This window comes from Scyliorhinus canicula, chromosome 3 (genome assembly GCF_902713615.1).
Source record: "Scyliorhinus canicula chromosome 3, sScyCan1.1, whole genome shotgun sequence".
Lineage (NCBI taxonomy): Eukaryota > Metazoa > Chordata > Chondrichthyes > Carcharhiniformes > Scyliorhinidae > Scyliorhinus > Scyliorhinus canicula.
The window spans coordinates 271,153,041-271,175,779 of record NC_052148.1 but is presented as its reverse complement, the minus strand read 5'-3'; the positions used below and the strand labels follow the sequence as shown (position 1 = coordinate 271,175,779).

Below are 22,739 nucleotides of genomic sequence, written 5' to 3'. Positions count from 1 at the left end.
GCCAACAACACCTGTGGAGAGAGACCTTTCAGCCTGAAACTGGCTGTGTTCTCCCTCTCCACAGGTGCTGCCCAATCTGACCGATTTTTTCCCAGCTTTTTGTCCTCGTGTCAGATGTCCAGCATCCACACTGTGCTGCTTTTTGTGGAGAGCCCATTGTGTCCATAACTGAGTGAGTTTAGAATTTCTTCGCCACATTTACCTGCCGGTTTTACCCAGACAACTGAGCTTTTTTTTAACTTGGAAAATATGGATCAGGCTGTTGTTCTTTTCTCTAGAAACGGGAAGGGTGAGGCGTAGCCAGATTTTAAATTAGCATGAATTGTGGGGAGTGGGGGGGGGGCATTCGATAAGATAGACGTAGAGAAGACGTTGCCACTGGTTGAGTGAGTCCAAGAGCCATCAACATAAGACAGTCGTAAATAAACCCAATAGCGAATTCCTGGGTAAACCGGGAAGGCGGTAACGTTAGGATGTGCTGGCAAGGAGTGAAGGAGGCTCATGTGGAGCGTTAACACTGAATGACCTGTCTGCGTGCTGTTAATTCGATGTCATTCATCGGTGAAGTTCTTGCGCAGTAACTGAGACATGAGACAAAATGCCCAATTCCATTTATCTATCCATTAGATATGTTCAAAATAATCAGCGGTGTTGTTGATGAGAGCGGATCAAGGGAAACTGTTCCCATTGGCAGGAGACTCAGGAACCAGCGACTCCGATTTAAGATAATTGACAAAAGAGGGGAGATGAGGATTAATTTTCGCAGCAAGTTGTTTTGAACTGGGAAGGTGCTGCCTGAAAGGGCGGTGGGGGCAGATTCCAGAGGAACTTTCAAAAAGGGAACTGGATAAATACAGTAGTTGAAAAGGTGAAGTTTATAGAGCTCTGGTCGGGTGTGGGGGGGGGGAGTGAGCGAGCAAGGCGAGTGGGACAAATTGGATAGCTCTTTCAAAGAGCCAGCGCAGGCCCAGTGGCCAGAATGGCCCCTTGTGCTCTTGTGATTCCACAATTGGAGAAAAGGAGCAGGAATAACGAGATGGATCATCATACTTTTGATCAATATGTGACACATCATCCCTTCTGCCTGTCGGGGAGCAGGGATATCCAAACTGTGCAATGGAAATCCAGCCGTCCTATTAGCTTAGCTACATTTAATACGAAGTTTGGGTAAGAACATGAGAGGGAATGGAATGGAAGGATGGGTTTGGCTAAACAGATTTGTCGAAGGGAGGTTCATGTGGAGCATAGACCAGCTGGGCCGAATGGCCTGATTGTGTGCTGTACAAAATTGAGAGGCCTCGACAGCAAAGACCTGTTTCCCCTAGCTGAGGGATCAATCATCGTAGATTTAAGGTGATTGGTCGAAGGATTAGAGGGGGCATGAGGAAAAGCATTTTAACCAGAGGGTAATGGAATCTGGAATTCACGGCCAAAATTGGCGGCCGAGGCAGAAACTCTCAACTCATTTAAGAGGTACCTGGATCTGAAGTGCCGTAACCTTTCTGCGTTGGAATCTTAATGTGTGTATTTCTCATTCGCTGCTTTTGTCCTGGTCGAATTCTGTGAGGCACGTTTTGTTGTTTTTTAGCAGGTTAATCGGAGCTGTTTTGATCGTCACCTTGAGATGTTGCTGATTATTGGGAGGATGACTCAGAGCATCATCTGTGGTCCCCAGGGTTACAGCTCCTGTGCTACACAGGGACACACACACACACAACTGTGTTTTCTTTGGTGACGCTCGGAGTTGTCGTTCGAATTGTTGAAGAGTGATTTGGGAGTTTAATTCGTCCTTTTGTGTCAGTTTCCGCTGCTGTCAATGCGTGCGCGCATCTCCCCATTTTCAATAATCCAAAGTATCTTGTTCATTTCCAGTTTGAAACCCCCCCTACCTGCTATTTTCTCTGTGGATGCATTATTATTGTTATTTACGTGTCACTGCCAACCATCCAGGAATTGTATGTTCGATTTAGATTTATTGTCACGTGTACCGGGGTACAGTGAATAGTATTATTCTGCGTACAGTCCAGACAGATGGCTCCATGTATGATAAACATAGGACATACGATATATACACCACTGCTGCCTCACGGCGCCGAGGTCCCAGGTTCGATCCCAGCCCTGGGTCACTGTCCGTGTGGAGTTTGCACATTCTCCCCGTGTCTGCGTGGGTTTCACCCCCACAACCCAAAGATGTGCGGGGTAGGTGGATTGGCCACGCTAAATTGCCCCTTAATTGGAAAAAATAATAATTGGGGACTGTAAATTTATTTTTAAGAAGTTAATACATAGACACCGACATTGGTGAAGCATTCAGAGTATAGGGACATTAACATAAAAGAGCATGGTTATGGGTAGAGATAATATTAGTTTAAGAATTAAGTTTTAAAAGGTTAGTATGGTTATAAATGATGGAGGAGAGCGAGCTCTCCCCCACAGATCCTCTTTGTACATCTCTTATAATCATACTAATCTTTTAAAACTTAATTCTAAAACTAATACCGAGTATGTCTGAATGGATACCAAAAAGTGAACACTCCCAAGTAACTGTTGGAATTTTAAATAATTTTTTTCACTGAAATCTTGTCACTTAAATTGTGTTTGTAACAGGCCTGTGAATAAGAGGTTTCTCACAAACGATGATTACATTTGACTTTGATATTTGTCATCTTGAGCAGAGTTGCGTGTTTGTCTTGCTCATTTAGCTTTACGTGCAAGTTTTATCCTGTACATAATTTTAAACTCGTAATCTAGCATTGGATTAGTCCATGAAATATATTTCAAACCTGTGTTATTAAAGTAACTATTGTAAGTGAAGAGATACTGCTGCTGGCTGGGGAGGTGGCTGAATCTGAGAACTGGCAAGGTGTTGTGCCATGGCTGAGTGGGGAGCATTCTCATCTCTGTCAGAAGGTCCTGAACTTGACACTAACAGAAGGATGTGGAGGCTTTGGAGAGGGTGCAGAGGAGGTTTACCAGGATGTTGCCTGGTCTGGAGGGTGTTAGCTGTACGGAGAGGCAAAATAGACTCGGACAGTTTTCATTAGAACCACAGAGATTGAGAAGTGACCTGATAGAGGCTGAGAAGATTATAGAATTTACAGTGCAGAAGGAGGCCATTCGGCCCATCGAGTCTGCACCGGCTCTTGGAAAGAGCACCCTACCCAAGGTCATAACCCACACCCTACCCATAACCCAGCAACCCCACCCAACACTAAGGGCAATTTTGGACACTAAGGGCAATTTTTATCATGGCCAATCCACCTAACCTGCACATCTTTGGACTGTGGGAGGAAACCGGAGCACCCGGAGGAAACCCACGCAGACACGGGGAGGATGTGCAGACTCCACAGACAGTGACACAAGCCGGAATCGAACCTGGGACCCTGGAGCTGTGAAGCAGTTGTGCTATCCACAATGCTACCGTGCTGCCCTATGATGAGGGGCATGGATAGAGTGGATGGGCAGGCACTCTTTCCCAGGGTGAAGGGGTCAGTCACCAGGGGGGCATAGGTTTAAGGTCCGTGGGGCAAAGTTTAGAGGAGATGTGCGAGGCAGGTTTTTTCCGCAGAGGGTGGTGAGTGCCTGGAACGCGTTGCCAGGGGAGGGTGTGGAAGCAGATACATTAACGGCGTTCAAAAGGCATCTCGACAAATACATGGATAGGGCGGGTATAGAGGGATACGGCACAAGGAAGTGCTGAGGGTTTCGGCCAGGGTTGGTACAGGCTTGGAGGGCCGAAGGGCCTGTCCCTGTGCTGTATTGTTCTTTGTTGAGTCATGTCAGAGATTTGAGCCCATTGTCCATACTGATGCTGCCCGTGCCGGAGGTGTGCTGCGCTGTTGGAGGTGCCAGCTTTCCGATGAGACATTAAACCAAGGCCTCTGACTGCCCTCTGTGTCCAAGCCAATATTTATCACTCAAACCAGTAAATTAGATTATCTAGCCATTATCGCGTTGCTGTATATGGGAGCTTGCTGTGTACCAAGTTGCATGGCAAGTTTTCTACATTACAATAGTGACTACACTTTTTTCAAAAAGTAGTTCATTGGTTATGAATCGCTTTAGGATATCCTGACGTGTGAACGGTGCTATAGAAATGCAAGTTCTTTCTTCCTGTCGTGTGGTTGCTCTGTGCTGCTGACTGTATTTATTGTTTTGCTCAGACCGTGGGTTTGTTTTCCTTTAACGCAAATCACTGATGTGAGGCAGCATGATGTGTTCGCAATCTTTGTATTTAGTCACGTTTTGCTGAATAATGTCATGTGAGAGTACCTTTAAGAAATTGGTGTTTATAAATGGGCGTGTGTATATAAATATCTGTCGTGAGTACCTTTTTAAAAAAATAAATTTGGAGTACCCAATTAATTTTTTTCCAATTAAGGGGCAATTTAGCGTGGCCAATCCACCTACCCTGCATATCTTTGGGGTGTGGGGGCGAAACCCACGCAGACACGGAGATAATGTGCAAACTCCGCACGGACAGTGACCCAGGGCTGGGATCGAACCTGGGACCTCGGTGCCGTGAGGCAGCAGGGCTAACCCACTGCGCCACCTTGCTGCCCTTATTGAGAGTACCTTTAAGAAATGGGTGCTTATTACTGCAGTGATGTCAGGGAGTGGGTGGAGCTGGGCTGTCTGTCAGCTTTTTACTTTTGTTTTAGGCGGTTTGCTGCAGGGTGTGTTTTAGTTTTGTTTTCAGAGTTGGATAGCTACAGTCACAGCCAGAAGGTGTATTAGGGTCTCTCTCTGTAATCTAAAGACTGTAAATCGATCCTGGTGATTTAAATAACAGTAGTGACTTTAACCTGATGTGCTTCTGGTAAAAGGTGTTTTAAGTCGGATCGATGTTAAAATGAAAGCTTAAAGGATTACTTAGTATTGTAGTCTTTGGGGGTTGTGTTTGAATTGATGGTTGCTAAGATGTTCACTATGTTTAAAAAAGGTTAACTTGAGTTCATAGAATAAATATTGTTTTGCCGTAAAAAAAATACTTTTCCATTTCTGCTGTACCACACCTGTAGAGTGGGCCGTGTGCTCCCCATACCACAATCTAGTAAATATTGTGGGTCAGGTGAACTCCGTGATACACTTTGGGGTTCTCTAAACCCTGGCCCATAACAGTAATGAATCCAATACTGACTGCTGCTGTGTGTTAAAGTATGGTGTGTGACCATTATGACAGTGCCTGAGAGTTGGTGTGACCATTACGACAGTGCCTGAGAGTTGGTGTGACCATTACGACAGTGCCTGAGAGTTGGTGTGACCATTACGACAGTGCCTGAGAGTTGGTGTGACCATTACGACGGTGCCTGAGAGTTGGTGTGACCATTACGACGGTGCCTGAGAGTTGGTGTAGCCATTACGACGGTGCCAGAGTTGACAACAGAAAGTTCATTCAGGATCTGTAAATGCAGAGGAAGTGATTATTGTGAAAAACACTTTTCATATCAAGATAAATGGTTATGGACTCTTTAATTAGTATTGCTGCCCGAAGAAAGTTTCAAAAGATGAGCCATGATCTTGAATGGCGGAGCAGGCTCGAGGGACTGACTGGCCTATTCCTGCTCCTAGTTTTTATGTTCTCTGTTCTTAAAGCAACAATCTCACTGCAGCTGGGCTGTGGGAGGATACATTTAAAATAATTTTTTTTGGCATAGAGTCCAGTCATTGAGATTGGCTTGTAGAGATTTATATCAGAAAACATCTTGAATCATAGAACGATTACAGCACAGACTGAGACCATTGGCGTTGTGTCATGAGGGCTCTCTACAAGAATGCTCGGGTAGTCAAACTCTCATGTCTGCCCCCGTAATGTTGCCGTTAATTTCCTTTCCGCTGGTAATCCAGCACCCTTTTGAAAGTTCAATTGAATGTGCCTCCATCGCACTCTCAGGCATTCCAGATCCTAACCACTCGCTGCCTTTTCCCTTCTGTCACCTTTGGGTTTTTTTGGCCAATCACTTTCAATTGGGGGCCTCTAGTTTTCAATCCTACCGCCAATGGGAACAGTTTCTCCCTGTAACCTTTATCTAGGCCGCTTCCTGATTTCGAACTTTCAAATCTCAGTTTAACCTTTACTTCTCTAAGGAGAGCAGCCCCAACTTGGCCAATCTACCCATATATCTGAAGAAGTCTTGCAAGAGTTCCCAACCTGTTCCTAGGAGATTGAGGCGATGGGTGGCACGGTAGCACAGTGGTTAGCACTGTTGATTCAAAGTGCCAGGGTCCCAGTTTCGATTCCCGCTTGGGTCACTGTCTGTGTGGAGTCTGCACGTTCTCCCCGCGTCTGCGTGGGTTTCCTCCGAGTGCTCCGGTTTCCTCCCACAAGTCCCGAAAGACGTGCTGTTAGGTAAATTGGACATTCTGAATTCTCCCTCTGTGTACCCGAACAGGCGCCGGTGTGTGGCGACTTGGGGCTTTTCGCAGTAACTTCACTGCAGTGTTAACGTAAGCCTACTTGTGACACTAATAAAGGTGGTTATTATTATTAAATATAAATATATATATTGGGCAGCACGGTAGCATTGTGGATAGCACAATTGCTTCAGATAACATACTCTGTGCTGAAGGACTTGTGGTACAGACGAAAGCTTTAGGTTCGATTCCAGCTTGTGTCACTGTCTGTGCGGAGTCTGCACATCCTCCCCGTGTGTGCGTGGGTTTCCTCCGGGTGCTCCGGTTTCCTCCCACAGTCCAAAGATGAGCAGGTTCGGTGGATTGGCCATGATAAATTGCCCTTAGTGTCCAAAATTACCCTTAGTATTGGGTGGGGTTGCTGGGTTGTGGGGATAAGGTGGAGGTGTTGACCTTGGGTAGGATGCTCTTTCCAAGAGCCGGTGCCGACTCGATGGGCTGAATGGCCTCCTTCTGCACTGTAAATTCTATGATAAAGAAAAGGCCATGTCTGAGTGATATTGTGCAAAAACAACATTGTTTGGAAGCTGAAGAAATTATTGATGGAGGGAGCCATTGAGGCAACATCAGCTTGACCTCGAAACCTCTTGTCACGAGTTTGATTCGCGGTGACCCAGGGGCCCAACTGAGATGGACTTTTCAGACCCTGACCTCGAGCAGGAGTTTTGATTGCAAACAGGCAGCAGATTCTTGATTCGAGTCCGTGGCAATAAGAGCAATTGTAATCTAAAGCTTTCGTCTGTACCACAAGTCCTTCAGCACAGAGTATGTTATCTTAAAGCACCTTGGTTTGACCGCACATGGAATACCGTGCTCAGTTCTGGTCCACATGTTACAAAAAGAAGACGAGAGCCACTGGTGAAGGTATAAAAAGATGTGCAAGGACAATGCCTGAACTGAGAGATATTGTACCTATCAGGAAAGATGGAATATGCTGGATCTCTTTTTCTTTTTTTCAAAAAAGGGAGGTTTCTAAGATTATGAAATTGTTTGATAGGGTAGAGGCAGAGATGTTCCCACTTGAGAGGAGAGACGAGAAATAGAAGTCAAGAGTCATTAATAAATCCTATAGGGAATTCAGGAGAAACCTCTTTACGCAGAGAGTGGTGGGAATATGGAACTCGCTCCCATGAAGGTTGAGGTGAATAGTATCGAGATATTTAAGGGAAAGCTAAACACATGAGGGAGAAAGGAATAGAAAATATGCTGATTAAGGTGGGAGGAGGTTTGTGTGACGCATAAAAACAGGTCTGGACCAATTTTGCTAACCGGTCTGTTTATGTGCCGTAAGTTTGATATAAGCCTTCGTATCTGTGGAGCAAAAATAGAGCCACAATAGAGGAGGAGGGGGGGGGGGGGGGGGGGGGGGGGGGGGGGGGATTCAAATAAGCAGATGGCTTATTCGTCCAAGGATTAAAAATATAATTGAAACCTCTGTGTAAGGCAAAGATTAGTCCTTGTTGGAGAATTAGTGTCAGCATTAAGTATTAATGGGAGGATGCGTTACCTAACTGGAAAGAAACCAGGTTGTTGTGGTCGATTCAATGTCTATTTTAACGGCGGTGAAGCATTAGAGGACACCAACGTTCACAGCTGAGTTTATTGGGAGGGGAATGAGCATCGTGGGGAGGTGCCGGACCCTGGCCAATGGAGCTGTTCTTGCTCTGACGGGGTTGCGTGGATCCCCTCAACACAGATGTTTCCCTCGGCGTCTGCGCGACTCTCGTGGAATTAGAAGGTTTGGGTTCAAACGGCTACTCGAGTGACCTGAGCCCAGAACCCAGGCTGACACAGCTGGCGCACGCTGAGGGAGTGCTGCGCCCTCCACTTTGGATGCAGCACTAAACCAAGACACACAACCCCCCCCCCCCAAGCAGATGGAAAAGACCCCCTGGTAAAATCCGGAAGAAGAGCAGGGGAGAATTCCCCAACATTTATCCCAGACGGTATTTATCCATCTTAAAAGTTGTTTATCGAGAGCGAGCCTTTTCTTCCAGCTGCAAGAACACAGTGGTGTGACCATCCAGTGGAAATCAGTAAAGGCAGCGCTGTATTAAATGTGTTCCGATGCCCAAATAGATCCAAGGCTTGTAGGTAGATGAGCATAAACCCAGCAAATGTTTGTGGTGTTGTGTAGGTTTAACATATAGTGTCTAGAGCACGGACACAGGCCCTTTGCCTCGACTGGCGTTTGTGCTCCACCGGAATCTCCACCCGCCAGAAGAACAGATTATTCGGTCATGATCACATTGCTGTTTGCTGGAGCTTTATGTGCACAAGTTGACTGTAAAGATTATTGAGACGTCCTGAGGTATTTGGCCTTATATAAATGGGCAGCATAGGGCAGCACGGTGGCGCAGTGGGTTAGCACTGCGGCCTCACGGCGCTGAGGTCCCAGGATCGATCCCGGCTCTGGGTCACTGTCTGTGTGGAGTTTGCACATTCTCCCAGTGTTTGCGTGGGTTTCGCCCCCACAACCCAAAAATGTGCAGGCTCGGTGGATTGGACACGCTAAATGCCCCCTTAATTTGAAAAAAACGAATTGGATACTGTAAGTTTATAAAAATAAAAATTAAAAAATAAATGGGCAGCACGGTAGCACATTGGTTAGCACAGTTGCTTCACAGCTCCAGGGTCCGGGGTTCGATTCCCGGCTTGGGTGACTGTCTGTGTGGAGTCTGCACTTTCTCCCCGTGTCTGCGTGGGTTTCCTCCGGGTGCTCCGGTTTCCTCCCACAGTCCAAAGACGTGCAGGTTCGGTGTATTGGCCATAGTGTTCAAAAAGGTTGGGTGGGGGTTGTGGGGATAGAATGGAGGTGTGGGCTTAGGTGGGTTGGTCTTTCCGGTGCTGACTCGATGGGCTAAATGGCCTCCTTCTGCACTGTAAACTCTATGTCAAGTGCAAGATCTTTGTTTCTGCTGGCGAACGGCAAGTATTTTTTAACTGTGATCCCTGAACCATTGAAGAAGGTGAGGTCCCGGCAAGGTGGGGGGGGGGGGGTCTCTCAACATGGAATAGTAATTCTGAAGAAGACCATCAGCCTATCCTGTCCTGTACCAGACATGAGGCAGCATCAGAGGCAGCGTCAAAAATATAACCTTGGTCACGGAGTAATGAGGCAGGTGGGGAAAGACTCCTGAACTCCAACGTTACCATCGCCCATTGAAGTAGGAAACACAAAGAATGGATCAGATTGTGAAAGAAAGATCTCCAAACGTTCAGTGGAAATCGGATTCTTATCTGAAAAGGAAGAATGTGCAGGAATGGCTCAAGGTGCATCGCTCATTCGGGGAGCTGGCGCGCACATGATGGGCGAAATGGCCTCCTCCTTTGAGGCAACAATTCAGTGATTCCCCCCACTCGTCTTTCCTGATAATTTGGCTCCGTGCAGAGAAGTCGGGAAAGAGGAAACAGCCAGCTCCATGGAGACACTTTAAATGAAGTGTCTGGAACCCACTGAGCGCGCACATTCATCTAGAAACAGTTACATTATTCATCTGCATGGACTCTGCTTGTATTCTCTCGTGTATAGAAATTTTAGGAGGGGGTTAAGGCATCTTTAAGATGATGCAAGGAGTTGACGGGTTAGATATTTCCTCTAGTGTGGGGGGGCGGAATCCAGAATAAGAGGGAGGAACCTTAAAATTAGACCCCAGTTGTTCAGGGTGACTTCAGGAAGCACTGCTTCCACACACAGGGTGCAACCTGGAACTCTGTCCCCCTGTGAAGATGTTGAGACTGGAGCATGTCAGTTGAAAGTGTCAAAAATTTAATTGTCTTTCCAACTGGGTACGGTTTACGGAACTCAAGGTGGGCAGATGGAATTAAGAGACAGCTGGGGCACGATCTAATTCAGGGGTGGGCAAACTACGGCCCGCGGGCCGCATGCGGCCCGCCAAAGGTCTTTATGCGGCCCACCAAGATCAAGTCATTAAAAAAAAAGAAAAGTTTTTTTTTTTTAAAATGTTTTTTTTTTTAATTTTTAATTTTTTTTTATAAGGTTAATGGGGGGGCTGTTGGGTTACTGGTATAGGGTGGATACGTTGACTTGAGTAGGGTGATCATTGCTCGGCACAACATCGAGGGCCGAAGGGCCTGTTCTGTGCTGTACTGTTCTATATGAGGCGCCCAGAATCATAACCGGGTGAAGCGCCATTTTTGAAAAGTAGAGAAAAAGAGGGCTAAAGGCAGGATGCCGCCGGGGGAAGCGCTGAGGTATATGCCGCACGCTAATTGGTTACAACCGGGACTATTAATTAATATACTATGCGGCCCTTTAAAATTGTGAATTTCTGAATGTGGCCCTTGCACGGAAAAGTTTGCCCACCCCTGATCTAATTGTACGGCGGGACCGGTTCAAGGGAGGAGTGACCTCTTATGGCCCGTTGAATCCCATTGCGACTATTCACCGAAAATAGTCGTCCACCTTAGTTCTAAAGTAAAGTAAAACTTTGCACCCCTCCCCAACATCACCTTCCTCCTTCTGAGGTACTTGTCATTATGTTAAGTGCCTGAAACTTATTTATCCAGAATGGGCTTGTTTCAACCAAATAGCTTTTCAGCCCAGTTCCAAGAGCAAGTTTGTGACAGTTCATATTTGTAATGGAAATCTGCAAAGTCAACGCTGTATTATATGTGTTCAGGAACTGCTTGTGATGCCTAAATAGATTAAAGGTTTGTAGGTATGTTTGTATAGACCCAGCAAATGTGTGTTATTGTTTTGAGATTACATAGTGTCTGGAACACAGAAACAGGCTATTTGACCTGACTGATCTATGCTGGTGTTTCTGTTCCACACGAGTATCTCCCCACCCCTCTTCACCTCACTCTATCAACTCTCCTATTCACCCCCCCCCCCCCCCCCTCCTGTGTTTATCCAGCTTCCCCTTAAATGTCTCTACACTATTCATCTCGACCACAGCCCATGGGAGCGAGTTCCACATTCTCACCACTCTCTCTGGCTAAAGACGTTTCTCCTGAATTACTCCTTGCCTTTATTGGGAATTACCGTGTACAAACAGAGACGTGGTAGTACAGAGCTCGCATATTTCTGAAAAGAGGGACATATCGTTGAAGCTTTTCATCTCGCACTTCCCAGGAGAAACACGAGAATACCAAATTTCAAGTAATCACAATGTATACGACAGGAGAAAAGTTTACCAATTGGTTGGGAAAAGCAAGGCAACTCTCGGCACCCCAGGCTCCTGAGTAATTCACAAAAGGTGCAAGGCTTGAACAGGGTCCTTTTGTCTGCAGCGAACAGCTCCTTGTGTATGAATGTATGTCACATAGCAAATGTAAATTAGCTTTTTATACAAGTTTAACCTGACTTCCTTGTTTTTGTACCCCTCTCCCCCCCCCCCGGCCTCCAATTTATAAAGTTTGGGATTGGCATATACTTTCGTAACCACGGTTTGCATAGGATGTGTAACGAGTTTTGTCCAGACCAGCAGTTTCACCATTTCCTTCATAATTTGCGAAGTATCCTGGAGGTCAAAATTAGCTTCAGGTGGAAAAGTTCTTCCTAAATAACCAGTCTCTGCTTGGGCCATAGAAGACAGATTGTACATATATAGAACATACAGTGCAGAGGTAGGCCATTTGGCCCATCGAGTCTGCACCGACCCACTTAAGCCCTCACTTCCACCCTATCCCCGTAACCCAATAACCCCTCCTAACCTTTTTTGGTCACTAAGGGGCAATTTAGCACGGCCAATCCACCTAATCTGCACACCTTTACACTGCGGGAGGAAACCGGAGCACCCGGAGGAAACCCACGCAGACACGGGGAGAACGTGCGGACTCCGCACAGACAGTGACCCAGGCCGGGAATTGAACCTGGGACCCTGGCGCTGTGAAGCCACGGTGCTAACCACTGTGCTACCGTGCTGCCCATGGGGAAGGGTGTGGCGGGGCTGCATCCAAATCCAGGACAGAAATGGATTCTACGGGGGTAGCACGGTGGCACAGCGGTTAGCATTGCTGCTTCACGGCGCCGAGGTCCCAGGTTTGATCCCGGCTCTGGGTCGCTGTCCGTGTGGAGTTTGCACATCCTCCCCGTGTCTGCGTGGGCTTCGCCCCCACAACCCAAAGATGTGCAGGGTAGGTGGATTGGCCATGCTAAATTGCCCCTTCATTACAAAAAATGAATTGGGTCTACGAAATAAAAAAAAATAAAGAAATGGATTCTACGATTGAATGGTTGAGCGGGTAGCATTCCCACCTCGGGGTCAGAAGGTCGTGGCTTCATGACAAACCCTTCTCCAGAGTTCAAAATCCAGACAGACAGATTAGTGCAGAACTGAGGGAGTGCAGTATTGTCACAGGGTTCATCCTGGGCTTTATAAATCAAGGCATAGAGGGTGGCATGGTAGTACAGTGGTTAGCACTGTTGCTTCACATCGCCAGGCTATGGCATTTCAAGTGCTCACCTAAATACTACTACTTTTTTATTTGTGTTTATGTTTTTAAATTTAAAGTGCCCAATTCTTTTTTGTTCCAATTAAAGGGCAATTTAGTGTGTCCAATTCACCTACCCTGCACATCTTTGGGTTGTGGGGGTGAGACCCATGCATACACGGGGAGAATCATCTAAATGCTTCTTAAATGTTGTGAGGGTCCCTGCCTCTACAACCTGTCCTAATATATACATAAGTCTATGATGGTGCACAGACAGACATTGATTGACACACATGATGACCAATCAACGCACACAACACAGCAGCCAATCACCAGTTAGGGCACGGTCACTATAAAGCCAGAGGGCACTAGTTTTCCCGCTCATTCGGGATGCAGCCTCTGAGACAGACAGAGCCCGCAGTCAGTAGCACAAACATCTACCATGTGCTAGCAGTATAGGCTGGTCAGATTAGCCACAGGTCTTCAGTCAACCTAACATAGTGTCGACCCACAGTGCAAGTATGTTTAACAGCTCGTAGTTAAATAAAATAGAGTTGTACTTCTACAAGTGTTGGTAGCCTGTCTACGTTACTGCTAAGGTAAACGCAGTCTCCACAGATCCAGAGTACCCAACACACCACAACCCTTTTCACACATTGAGTTTCAGATTCCAACACGTTCGGGGTGAAAATGCTTTTCCTCAAATCCCCTCGAAACCTCCTGCCCTTGGAGGTCCCCCCTGTTAGCTTTCTCTTCTCTAAGGAGAACAACCTGCCCAGTCTGTCTTGATAACTGAAACGCTCCAGCCCAGGCAACATCCTGGTGAATCTCCTCTGCACCCCCTCTAGTGCTATCACTTCCTTCCTATCGTGTGGCGACCAGAACTGCACACAGTACTCCAGCTGTGGTTTTAACCAGTGTTTTATACAGCTCCATCATAACCTCCCTGCTTTTTTTTATACCATGCCTTGGCTAATAAAGGCAAGTATCCCTTATGCCTTCTTAACCACCTTCCTGGCAGGTGGAGTTTAATCCGGAGAAGTGTGAGATAATGCACTTTGGAAGGTCCAATGCATGTAGGAATTACACAGTAAATGGTCAAACTCCTGCGAGTATTGACGGGCAGAGAGATCTGGGCGTCCATGTCCACCAATCACTGAAAGTGGCAACGCATGTGGATAAGGTGGTCAAGGCGGCATACGGCATGCTGGCCTTCATCGGTCGGGGCATTGAATATAAAAATTAGCAAGTCGTGTTGCAGCTGTACGGGACCTTAGTTAGGTCTCATTTGGAATATTGTGTACAATTCAGGTCGCCACACTATCAGAAGGACGTGGATGCTTTGGAGAGGGTACAGAAGAGGTTGACTGGGATGTTGCCTGGTTTGGAGGGCATTAGCTACGAGGGGAGGTTAAATAGACTAGGTCTGTTCTCACTAAAACGATGGAGGTTAAGAGGTGACCTGATAGAGGTCTACAAGAGTGGACAGAGTGGGTAGTCAGATGCTCTTTCCTAGGGTAGGAAAGTTGAGTATTAGGGGACATAGTGCGGCGGGAAAAGTTTAGAACAGATGTACAAGGCTATTCTTTTACACAGAGGGTTGTAAATATATGGAACGCGCTGCCTGGGGAGGTGGTGGGAGCAGGTCCGATAGCGGCATTTAAGGGACATCTAGACAAATATATGAATAGGGTGGGAATGGAAGGATACGGACTCCGTAAAGTGTAGGCGGTTTTCGTTTAGGCAGGTACCCTGGTCGGCGCAGGCTTGGAGGGCCGAAGGGCCTGTTCCTGTGCTGTGTGCTTTGTTCTTATCTACAATCCCTGGTGGTTTATTTTCTCATCATTACTGAGTCTAGCTCTCAATTTATGTTCCTGAATCTCAATTTTTAAAAATTCCACCCAGGGATGTTAACCTGAGTTCTCGATGACTAGTCCAGTGACATCACTACGCCATCTATCATCTCCCCAACTACATGGATGCAAATTCTCTGTTTCGGCCTGTGACTCAGCAGAAAAATAGGAGTGGTCGAAATGACACGGGCATTGGCAGATGTGTGCCTGCTGATTGGGCAATGCTGTGTTCCTCTGGGACTATTGCATTATAATGGAAACTTCTGGGTATTTAGAAAGCTACAGCTTCCTGGTGGCGTCCGAGAGCTCTCTGCTCCCCCATCAGTATCTATCAGTCCTTACACTCCTCTTTCTCTTCCTGTTTTTTTTTTAGCATTAATAGACGCAATCACCACAAACGGGAGTGCGGCGGGCGCTAGGCATCGTTCCGAATCGGGTAAACCGTACCAGCGAAAGTCTGCCAGCAGCGGGACTGAAAATGGGACCACATCAGAGAAGGAGAGCAAAGTCGATTCCACAAAGGTTTACACAAAAGAGCAGCTTGAAGGAGTCCAGAGGTATGGATCCCCGCTTTGGAAGTGACGATCAATGCAACTGTGCAGTGTTGTGCTTTTTAATTTTTGTTGTTAGTAGTTTTGTACATTGACACCACGGCCTCGCAACAGACCATTCGGCCCAACTGATATGTGCCGGTGTTTATGCTGAACATGAGGCTCCTCCAATCCTCTTCCATCACACCCAATCAACACATCCTTCTATTCCTTTCTCCCATTCTGTGTTTATCCATCTTCCCCTTAATGTATCTATGTTATTCACCTCCGTCATTCACTGTGGGAGCCAGTTCCACGTTCTCACAGTTCCCTGGGTAATGCAATGTCATTTGCATTTTGGAATGGAGCAAGTGTGTAATTAGGGGGTGAAACAAGCACAGGAAACGCTGCCCTCTGAAGGTGGAGGCGGCACATGTCTTTGTCATAACGAACATGAATGGCTGGGGGGGGAAACCGTCTTTGAGTGCAGTGGTGTGAGGTGCTCTCCTGATCGGTCTGTGTATCTTGTCAAGTTGCTTCACACCGCCGTGTATCAGCTCCTCACCCAACAGTCAGAAGGAGTGTGATAGGGTGGCCCAGTGCTTAGCATTGCTGCCTCACGGCGCTCAGGATCCGGGTTCGATCCTGGCGCCGGGTCACTGTCGGTGTGGAGTTTGCACATTCTCCCCGTGTCTGCGTGGGTCTCACCCCCAGAACCGAAAGAAGAGTAGGGTAGGTGGATTGGCCAGGCTAAATTGCCCCTTAATTGGAAACATTAAAAAATAGTGTATAATGCTCCAAACACAAAAACGGCACAGAAGGAGGCCATTCGGCCCATTCTCTCTGCTCTGGCTCTTTGTTAGAACTGTCCCGTTCTCAGCTCTTTCCTGAAGTGTGGTACCCAGAATATAAATAAAGGATCAAATTACATTTCTCATCTAATTGGTGCGCTGTGAAATCTTATTTTGAATTTGCCTTTAAAGAAAAAACAAACATTTCCAAAGCATTTTAACCCAATGGCAACAGAGAAACTCTCTCTGTATTTTCTAAAAATATTTAAATGTCCAGTTGTGGTTCCATATCCTCCAGACTAAAAGCTGGATGAGGCTGGAGAGCACTTTCAGCAGGCAAAACTCGATTGGCCTAATGTTTCTATATGCTTCGGCTATCTAGTAACTCTTCCCAGCTTGAATGAAACATCTCAAAATATAGTTGTTATTCACAGTGGCGCAGTGGATAGCACTACTGCCTCGCAGCACCAGGGACCCGGGTTTCATTCCGATGGTGACTGCCTGTGTGGAGTTTGCACGTTCTCCCCGTGTGTGCGTGGGTTTCCTCCGGGTGCCCCGGTTTCCTCCCACAGTCCAAATATGTGCAGGTTAGGTGGATTTGCAATGGTAAATTGCCCCTAAGTCTCCAAAGGTTAGCTGGGGTTACAGGGATAGGGCAGAGATTGGGTCAGTGTAGGGTGTTCTTTCAAATGGTCGGTGCAGACTCGATGGGCCGAATGGCCTCCTTCTGCACTGTCAGGATTCTATGACTTGCATTTTCAGCTGAATTAGAATGTTTTTTTTCGTCCTTCAGCCCTACAATCCGCCGCGATCTCTACACTCCTCCAATTCAGGCCACCTGTACACACATGAGCTCCCTTGCTCCATCATCGGCAGCTGTGTCTAACTGCGGGGGCCCGAAGCTCTGGAATTCTCTCGCTAAACCCCTCCGCCTCTCTCGCTCTTGCTCTCACTCTCTCTTTTCCCCTCTAAGACACTCCTTACAATGAAAAGCTCGGCTGGCTGGAAAGAGGACCCAGACAGAGGCCGGTGAATCGTGCGCCTTCTAAGCCCACTGTGTTCCTCTGCAGTGAATGTAGCGGAGACTGAAATGTCAGAGTGGCCCTCCTGAGCCACACCATAAGTTGATGCTTAACCGAGTTTTTTTTTTTATAAATGTTTTTTTATTGAGTTTTCATATTTTATATATGACAAATCACAAGTTATTAGAGAGAGAGAGAAAAAAAAAGGAAAACACAAAAATTTAACATGAATATTTACAGGTAAGCATCTTCATAACAATAACTGTGGCCGCCCCCTTTAGCCGGCATACATATTTTACATTCCCCAATATGGCCGAGGCACATGTTTATAGGCATTTATTTATAGTTTGGTTTTGGGCCTTGGCTTGCCATCAAACCCCCATACCGAGCCCGTAGCCCCCCCCCCCCCCCCCCCCCCCCCCCCCCCCCCCCCCCCCCCCGGCTACCTTCCCCCGATTCCCGTCCATTTTCCCCTGGTTCTTGGCCACCCGACTATTCTTCCTCATGTACGTTGGCCACAAACAGGTCCCGGAACAGTTGCATGAATGGCTCCCACGTTCTGTGGAAGCCGTCGTCCGACCCTCGGATGGCGAATTTGATTTTCTCCATTTGGAGAGATTCCGAGATGTCGGTCAGCCAGTCTGCAGCTCTGGGTGGTGCTGCTGACCGCCAGCCAAACAGGATTCTACGGCGGGCAATCAGGGAGGCAAAGGCAAGGGCGTCCGCCCTCCTCCCCAGGAATAGATCTGGCTGGTCTGAAACCCCGAAGACCGCCACTATCTGGCATGGCTCCACCCTCACCCCCACCACTTTGGACATAGCCTCGAAGAAGGCTGTCCAGTACTCCACAAGTCTGGGGCAAGACCAGAACATGTGGGCGTGGTTGGCCGGGCCTCTTTGGCACCGCTCACATTTGTCCTCCACCTCCGGGAAGAACCTACTCATACGGTTTCTCGTTAAGTGGGCTCTATGTACCACTTTTAGTTGCGTCAGGCTGAGCCTTGCGCACGTGGAGGTGGAGTTGACCCTATGCAGTGCTTCGCTCCAGAGTCCCCACCCTATCTCCATCCCCAGGTCGTCCTCCCATTTCCTTCTTGTTGCGTCCAGTACGGTGTCGTCCCTGTCTACCAGTCGGTCATACATGTCACTACAGTTCCCTTTCTCTAGGATACTTGCGTCCAGTAGGTCTTCCAGTAGTGTCTGTCGTGGCGGTTGTGGGTACGTCCTTGTCTCCTTTCGTAGGAAGTTTTTGAGCTGCAGGTACCGTAGCTCGTTCCCCCCAGCTAGCTGAAATTTCTCTGTCAGTTCGTCCAGTGTTGCGATCCTGTCGTCCGTGTATAGGTCCCTGACTGTCAGTGTCCCCCCGTCCTGCCTCCACCTTTTGAAGGTGGCGTCAGTCAGTGCTGGTTTGAACCTATGGTTGTTGCAGATGGGAGCCTTGTCCGACATTTTGTACAGGCCAAATTGCTGCCGCAGTTGGTTCCAGGATTGGAGGGTGGCTGTCACCACTGGGCTGGTGGAGTGTTTTTTGGGTGGGGATGGGAGTGCTGCCGTGGCGAGGGCCCGGAGGGAGGTTCCCATGCAGGAGGCCTCCTCCGCACGCACCCACTCGGCTTCTGGCTATGCTTAACCGAGTTGACCAACACGGCGTGGAGATGGAAGGCTGCTACCTCCGTTGTCCAAGCTTCTGGCCACCTGCCCCAATATCTCCTTATGTGACTCGGTGTCAAATCTTGTTTGGTAATCGCTCTTGTGAAGCGTTTCGGGATGTTTTTAACATGTTGCTGAAACACGGGAACTGTTTTTCTGTAGAAGGTGTGTTGATCATTCCCAATGGATTTGAAGTTGAAAACTCAGGAATGTTTACCATTGGATCTTTGCTGCTTTGGAGCCTTTAGGGCTTCTAGCTGTTTGTGGATGGCAATGCAACAATTGAACAGTGTGTGGGTGGCTACTTAAATAATTCATCAGACTGCCTCATCAATAATAAAGGCAGATTATAGGTTTCGAAATAAAAGCAACGAGTGCTGGAGATATTCAACAAGCCTGGCAGCATCTGCAGAAAGAAATAATAATCTTTATTAGTGTCCCAAGTCGGCTTACATTAACACTGCAATGAAGTTACTGTGAAGATCCCCTAGTCGCCACATTCTGGCGCCTGTTCGGGTACACCGAGGGAGAATTCAGAATATCCAATTCGCCTAACAGCACGTCTTTCGGGGCTTGTGGGAGGAAACCGGAGCACCTGGAGGAAACCCACGCAGACACGGGGAGAACGTGCAGACTCCACACAGACAGTGGCCCAAGCCGGGAATCGAACCTGGGACCCTGGCGCTGTGAGGCTACAGTGCTAACCACTGTGCCGGCCAAATCATTAACGTTTCATTAGGACTGGAGTACATTAGAGATGTGAGGTGTTTGAAGCAAGAGGCTGAGAAAGAGGGGAGTGGGAAAGTACAAAATGGGAGGTCTGTGATAGAAAAATACAGAACTGGCCCTTCGGCCCACAATGTTGTGCCGAACCTTTGTCCTAGATTAAGAGAAAATTAATCCACACCCCATCATTCTACCCTAATCCATGTACCTATCCAATAGCCGCTTGAAGGTCGCTAATGTTTCCAACTCAACTACTTCCATAGGCAGTGCATTCCGTGCCCCCACTACTCTCTGGGTAAAGAACCTACCTCTGACATCCCCTCCCCCTATACCATTCACCTTAAATTTATGTCCCCTTGTATTGGTTTGTTCCACCTGGGGAAAAAGTCTCTGACTGTCTACTCTATCTATTCCCCGATCGTCTTATAAACCTCTATCAAGTCGCCCCTCATGGAAGCTTGCACAAATTACATGGCAAAAGGTTTCATGGTGAAAATTCCGAGTGAGTGGAAATGGGACAGGTAAAGGAATCAAAGAGGGAGGTGTGACTGGCAGGCTAGCAGCCGTTTTGAACTCAACATAAAGGAATTCAGAAAGAAACCAGCAAAAAAACAAAGTTTTGCAAAATGAGGGTCGAGGTTACGACGTAAAATTGGTGAACTGTGGAGGTCAGACGTCTGTAAAGCGCGGAGTCAAAAGATGGGGTGCTGTTCCTCAAACTTGCATTCCGCGCCACTGTGGCACAGCAGCAGGCCAAGGACACAAAGATCAGCGAGCTGAAGCAAGGTGGGGCTTTGGAATGACGGGAAGTTCAGCGTCTAAACAGACTGTGTTTTGCAATGGGCCCATCCAATCTGTGTCAGATTGGTGCAGACGACATTGCGAGCAGCCAATACCATAAACTAAATTGCGAGAGTAAATCACTGTTTCACTTGTCAGGAGTGTTTGGGGCCTAGGGTGGTGTGCATGATTTATGTCTGTGCTTTTACAGGGATAGAATGAACCATTTTGAATCACTGAGTTGGTCCTAAATGGTACAGTCCTAAACCTTTCAATCATTCATATCTGCCAACAACTTTATCTCCTCTCTGGAAACGCGCAACTTAAAGTTCCCACTCCTGGACTTCTCTGGGTGAAGAAGTCTGAATTCTTTGACTCTTAATTTTGTTGTTAACACTTTCTCTTTACGATTGAAGATGTAAGTCGCTCCTGTTGGTGGTGTTGGAAGGTTCCGTGATCACTAATGCTGACATTCCAGTCTATCAACTGGATAATCTTGTGGTGTGGGGCAGCACGGTGGTCTAGTGGTTAGCACAACCGCCTCACGGCGCTGAGATCCCAGGTTCGATCCCGGCTCTGGGTCACTGTCCGTGTGGAGTTTGCACATTCTCCCCGTGTCTGCGTGGGTTTCGCCCCCACAACCCAGAAATGTGCAGAGTAGGTGGATTGGCCACGCTAAATTGCCCCTTAATTGGAAAAAATAATTGGGTAATCTAAATTTATAAAAAGAAAAAAAAAAATCTTGTGGAGTTTTCAGAAACTTGGGTTTGGCGGTGCCTATGGAGCTGGGTTTCTCAATTAACTTGGTGAACTATTTCCTGTTTAATATTCACATTTTCTAAATGTCTCGCTCTTGAATATGAAGTAACACTGAATTTTGTGTTTGTTGAATAAGCACCATCGTTGGAAGCCAGCATTTTGGAGCATATCTGGAAATCAGGAGCAGGCCATTCTGCCCCTCGAGCCTGCTCAGCCAATCAATAAGATCATTGCTGGTCAGATTGTGGTGGCCTCTACTTTCCTGTCTCTCCCGATTACCATTTGTCAGTCAAGAATCTGTCCAATTCAGCCTTAAAAATATTCAAAGTCCCGGCCTCCACTGCTCTTTGGGGGAGCGAATTCCACCGACTCACGATCCTCCAAGAGGAACAAATTCTCCTCGCCTCCATCTTAAGTGGACGACACCTTATTTTTAAACAGTCCCCCTGGTTGCAGTCTCTCCCAAACATCCTCCTAGCTTCCACCCTGTCAGGTCACCTCAGGATATTTATATGTATCAATAAGATTACTTATTCTTCTAAACTCCAATGAATACAGGCCCAAAGTGTTCAACCATTTCTTCATCTCCGGGATCAGTTGAGTGAACCTTCTCTTAACTGCTTCTAATGCAATTATATCCTTTCTAAATAAAGAGCCCAAAACTGTACACACCCTGTACAAGTGTAGCAAAACATCCCTACTTCTATATTCCGTTTCCCTGCAGTAAACAATTAAATTCCACTTCCCTGTTAATCACTTGCTGCACCTGCTTCTGAACGCTTTGTGATTCTTGTACCAGGATAGGTCGATGCTATGACCAAGAAAGCACAACAACGCCTATACGTCCTCGGGAAATTCGGTATGTCCACTCTTACAGATGCACCATAGAAAGCATCCTATCGGGCTGCATCCCAGCCTGATATGGCAACTGCTCGGCCCAAGACCGCAAGAAACTACAGAGAGTCGTGAACAGAGCCCAGTCCATCACATGAACCTGCCTCCCATCCATTGACTCCATCTACACCTCCCGCTGCCTGGGGAAAGCGGGCAGCATAATCAAAGACCCCTCCCACCCGGCTTACTCACTCTTCCAACTACTCCCACTGGCCAGGAGATACAAAAGTCTGAGAACACGCACAAAAGATTCAAAAACAGCTTCATCCCCGCTGTTACCAGACTCCTAAATGACCCTCTTATGGACTGACCTGATTAACACTAACACCCCTGTATGCTTCACCCGATGGCGGTGTCTCTGTTTTTACATTATGTACCTTGTACTATTACATTATTTCTTTTCATGTACTAAATGATCTGTTTGAGCCGCTCGCATAAAAATACCTTGCACTGTACCTCGGTACACGTGACAATAAACCAAATCCAATCCAGTCCACCCAGATCCCTCTGCACCTCTGCATCTTCCTGCCAAAGTGGATGAGTTCACATTTTTCCACAGTTTACTCCATCTGCCAAACTTTTCCTTTTTCAGACCCCTCATGGCCTCTTCACAACTTACTTATCTTTGTGACATCAGCAAATTTACATTTTGTTCTTTCATAAAGTCATTGATATATAGATTGTAAATGGTTGAGGCCCCATCCCTGATCCCTATGGCACTCCACTGGTTTCATCCTGCCATCCTGAAAATTACCCATTATTCCTGCTTCCCTTGAGTTAGCCAATCCTCTATCCATACTACCATGCCACACCTTGAGCTCCTGTTACCCTTATGAGTAACTGCACTGGGCTTGATGTATGAACAGCTAACTTTCTATTTGCTGAGGGTCCGTTTGTACATTAACTGTTCCAACTTCTCTG

The 22,739-nt window shown here is 47.1% G+C and overlaps 1 protein-coding gene across 2 annotated transcripts in view; it reads left to right on the top strand.

Annotated features, from left to right (window-relative positions):
* The window catches only part of dnajb14 (DnaJ heat shock protein family (Hsp40) member B14), a 49,717-nt gene that overhangs the window by 6,465 nt on the left and 20,513 nt on the right, over positions 1-22,739 (top strand). Inside the window, exons 1-2 of one of the 2 annotated variants that reach the window (XM_038792809.1) lie at positions 7,911-7,940; positions 15,040-15,223. In XM_038792809.1, the coding sequence (XP_038648737.1) occupies positions 7,913-7,940; positions 15,040-15,223 (212 nt within the window). In that variant the 5' untranslated portion in view covers positions 7,911-7,912. Of the gene's footprint in view, positions 1-7,910; positions 7,941-15,039; positions 15,224-22,739 lie in introns of those variants that run through there. The other variant, XM_038792808.1, reaches the window with a different exon arrangement.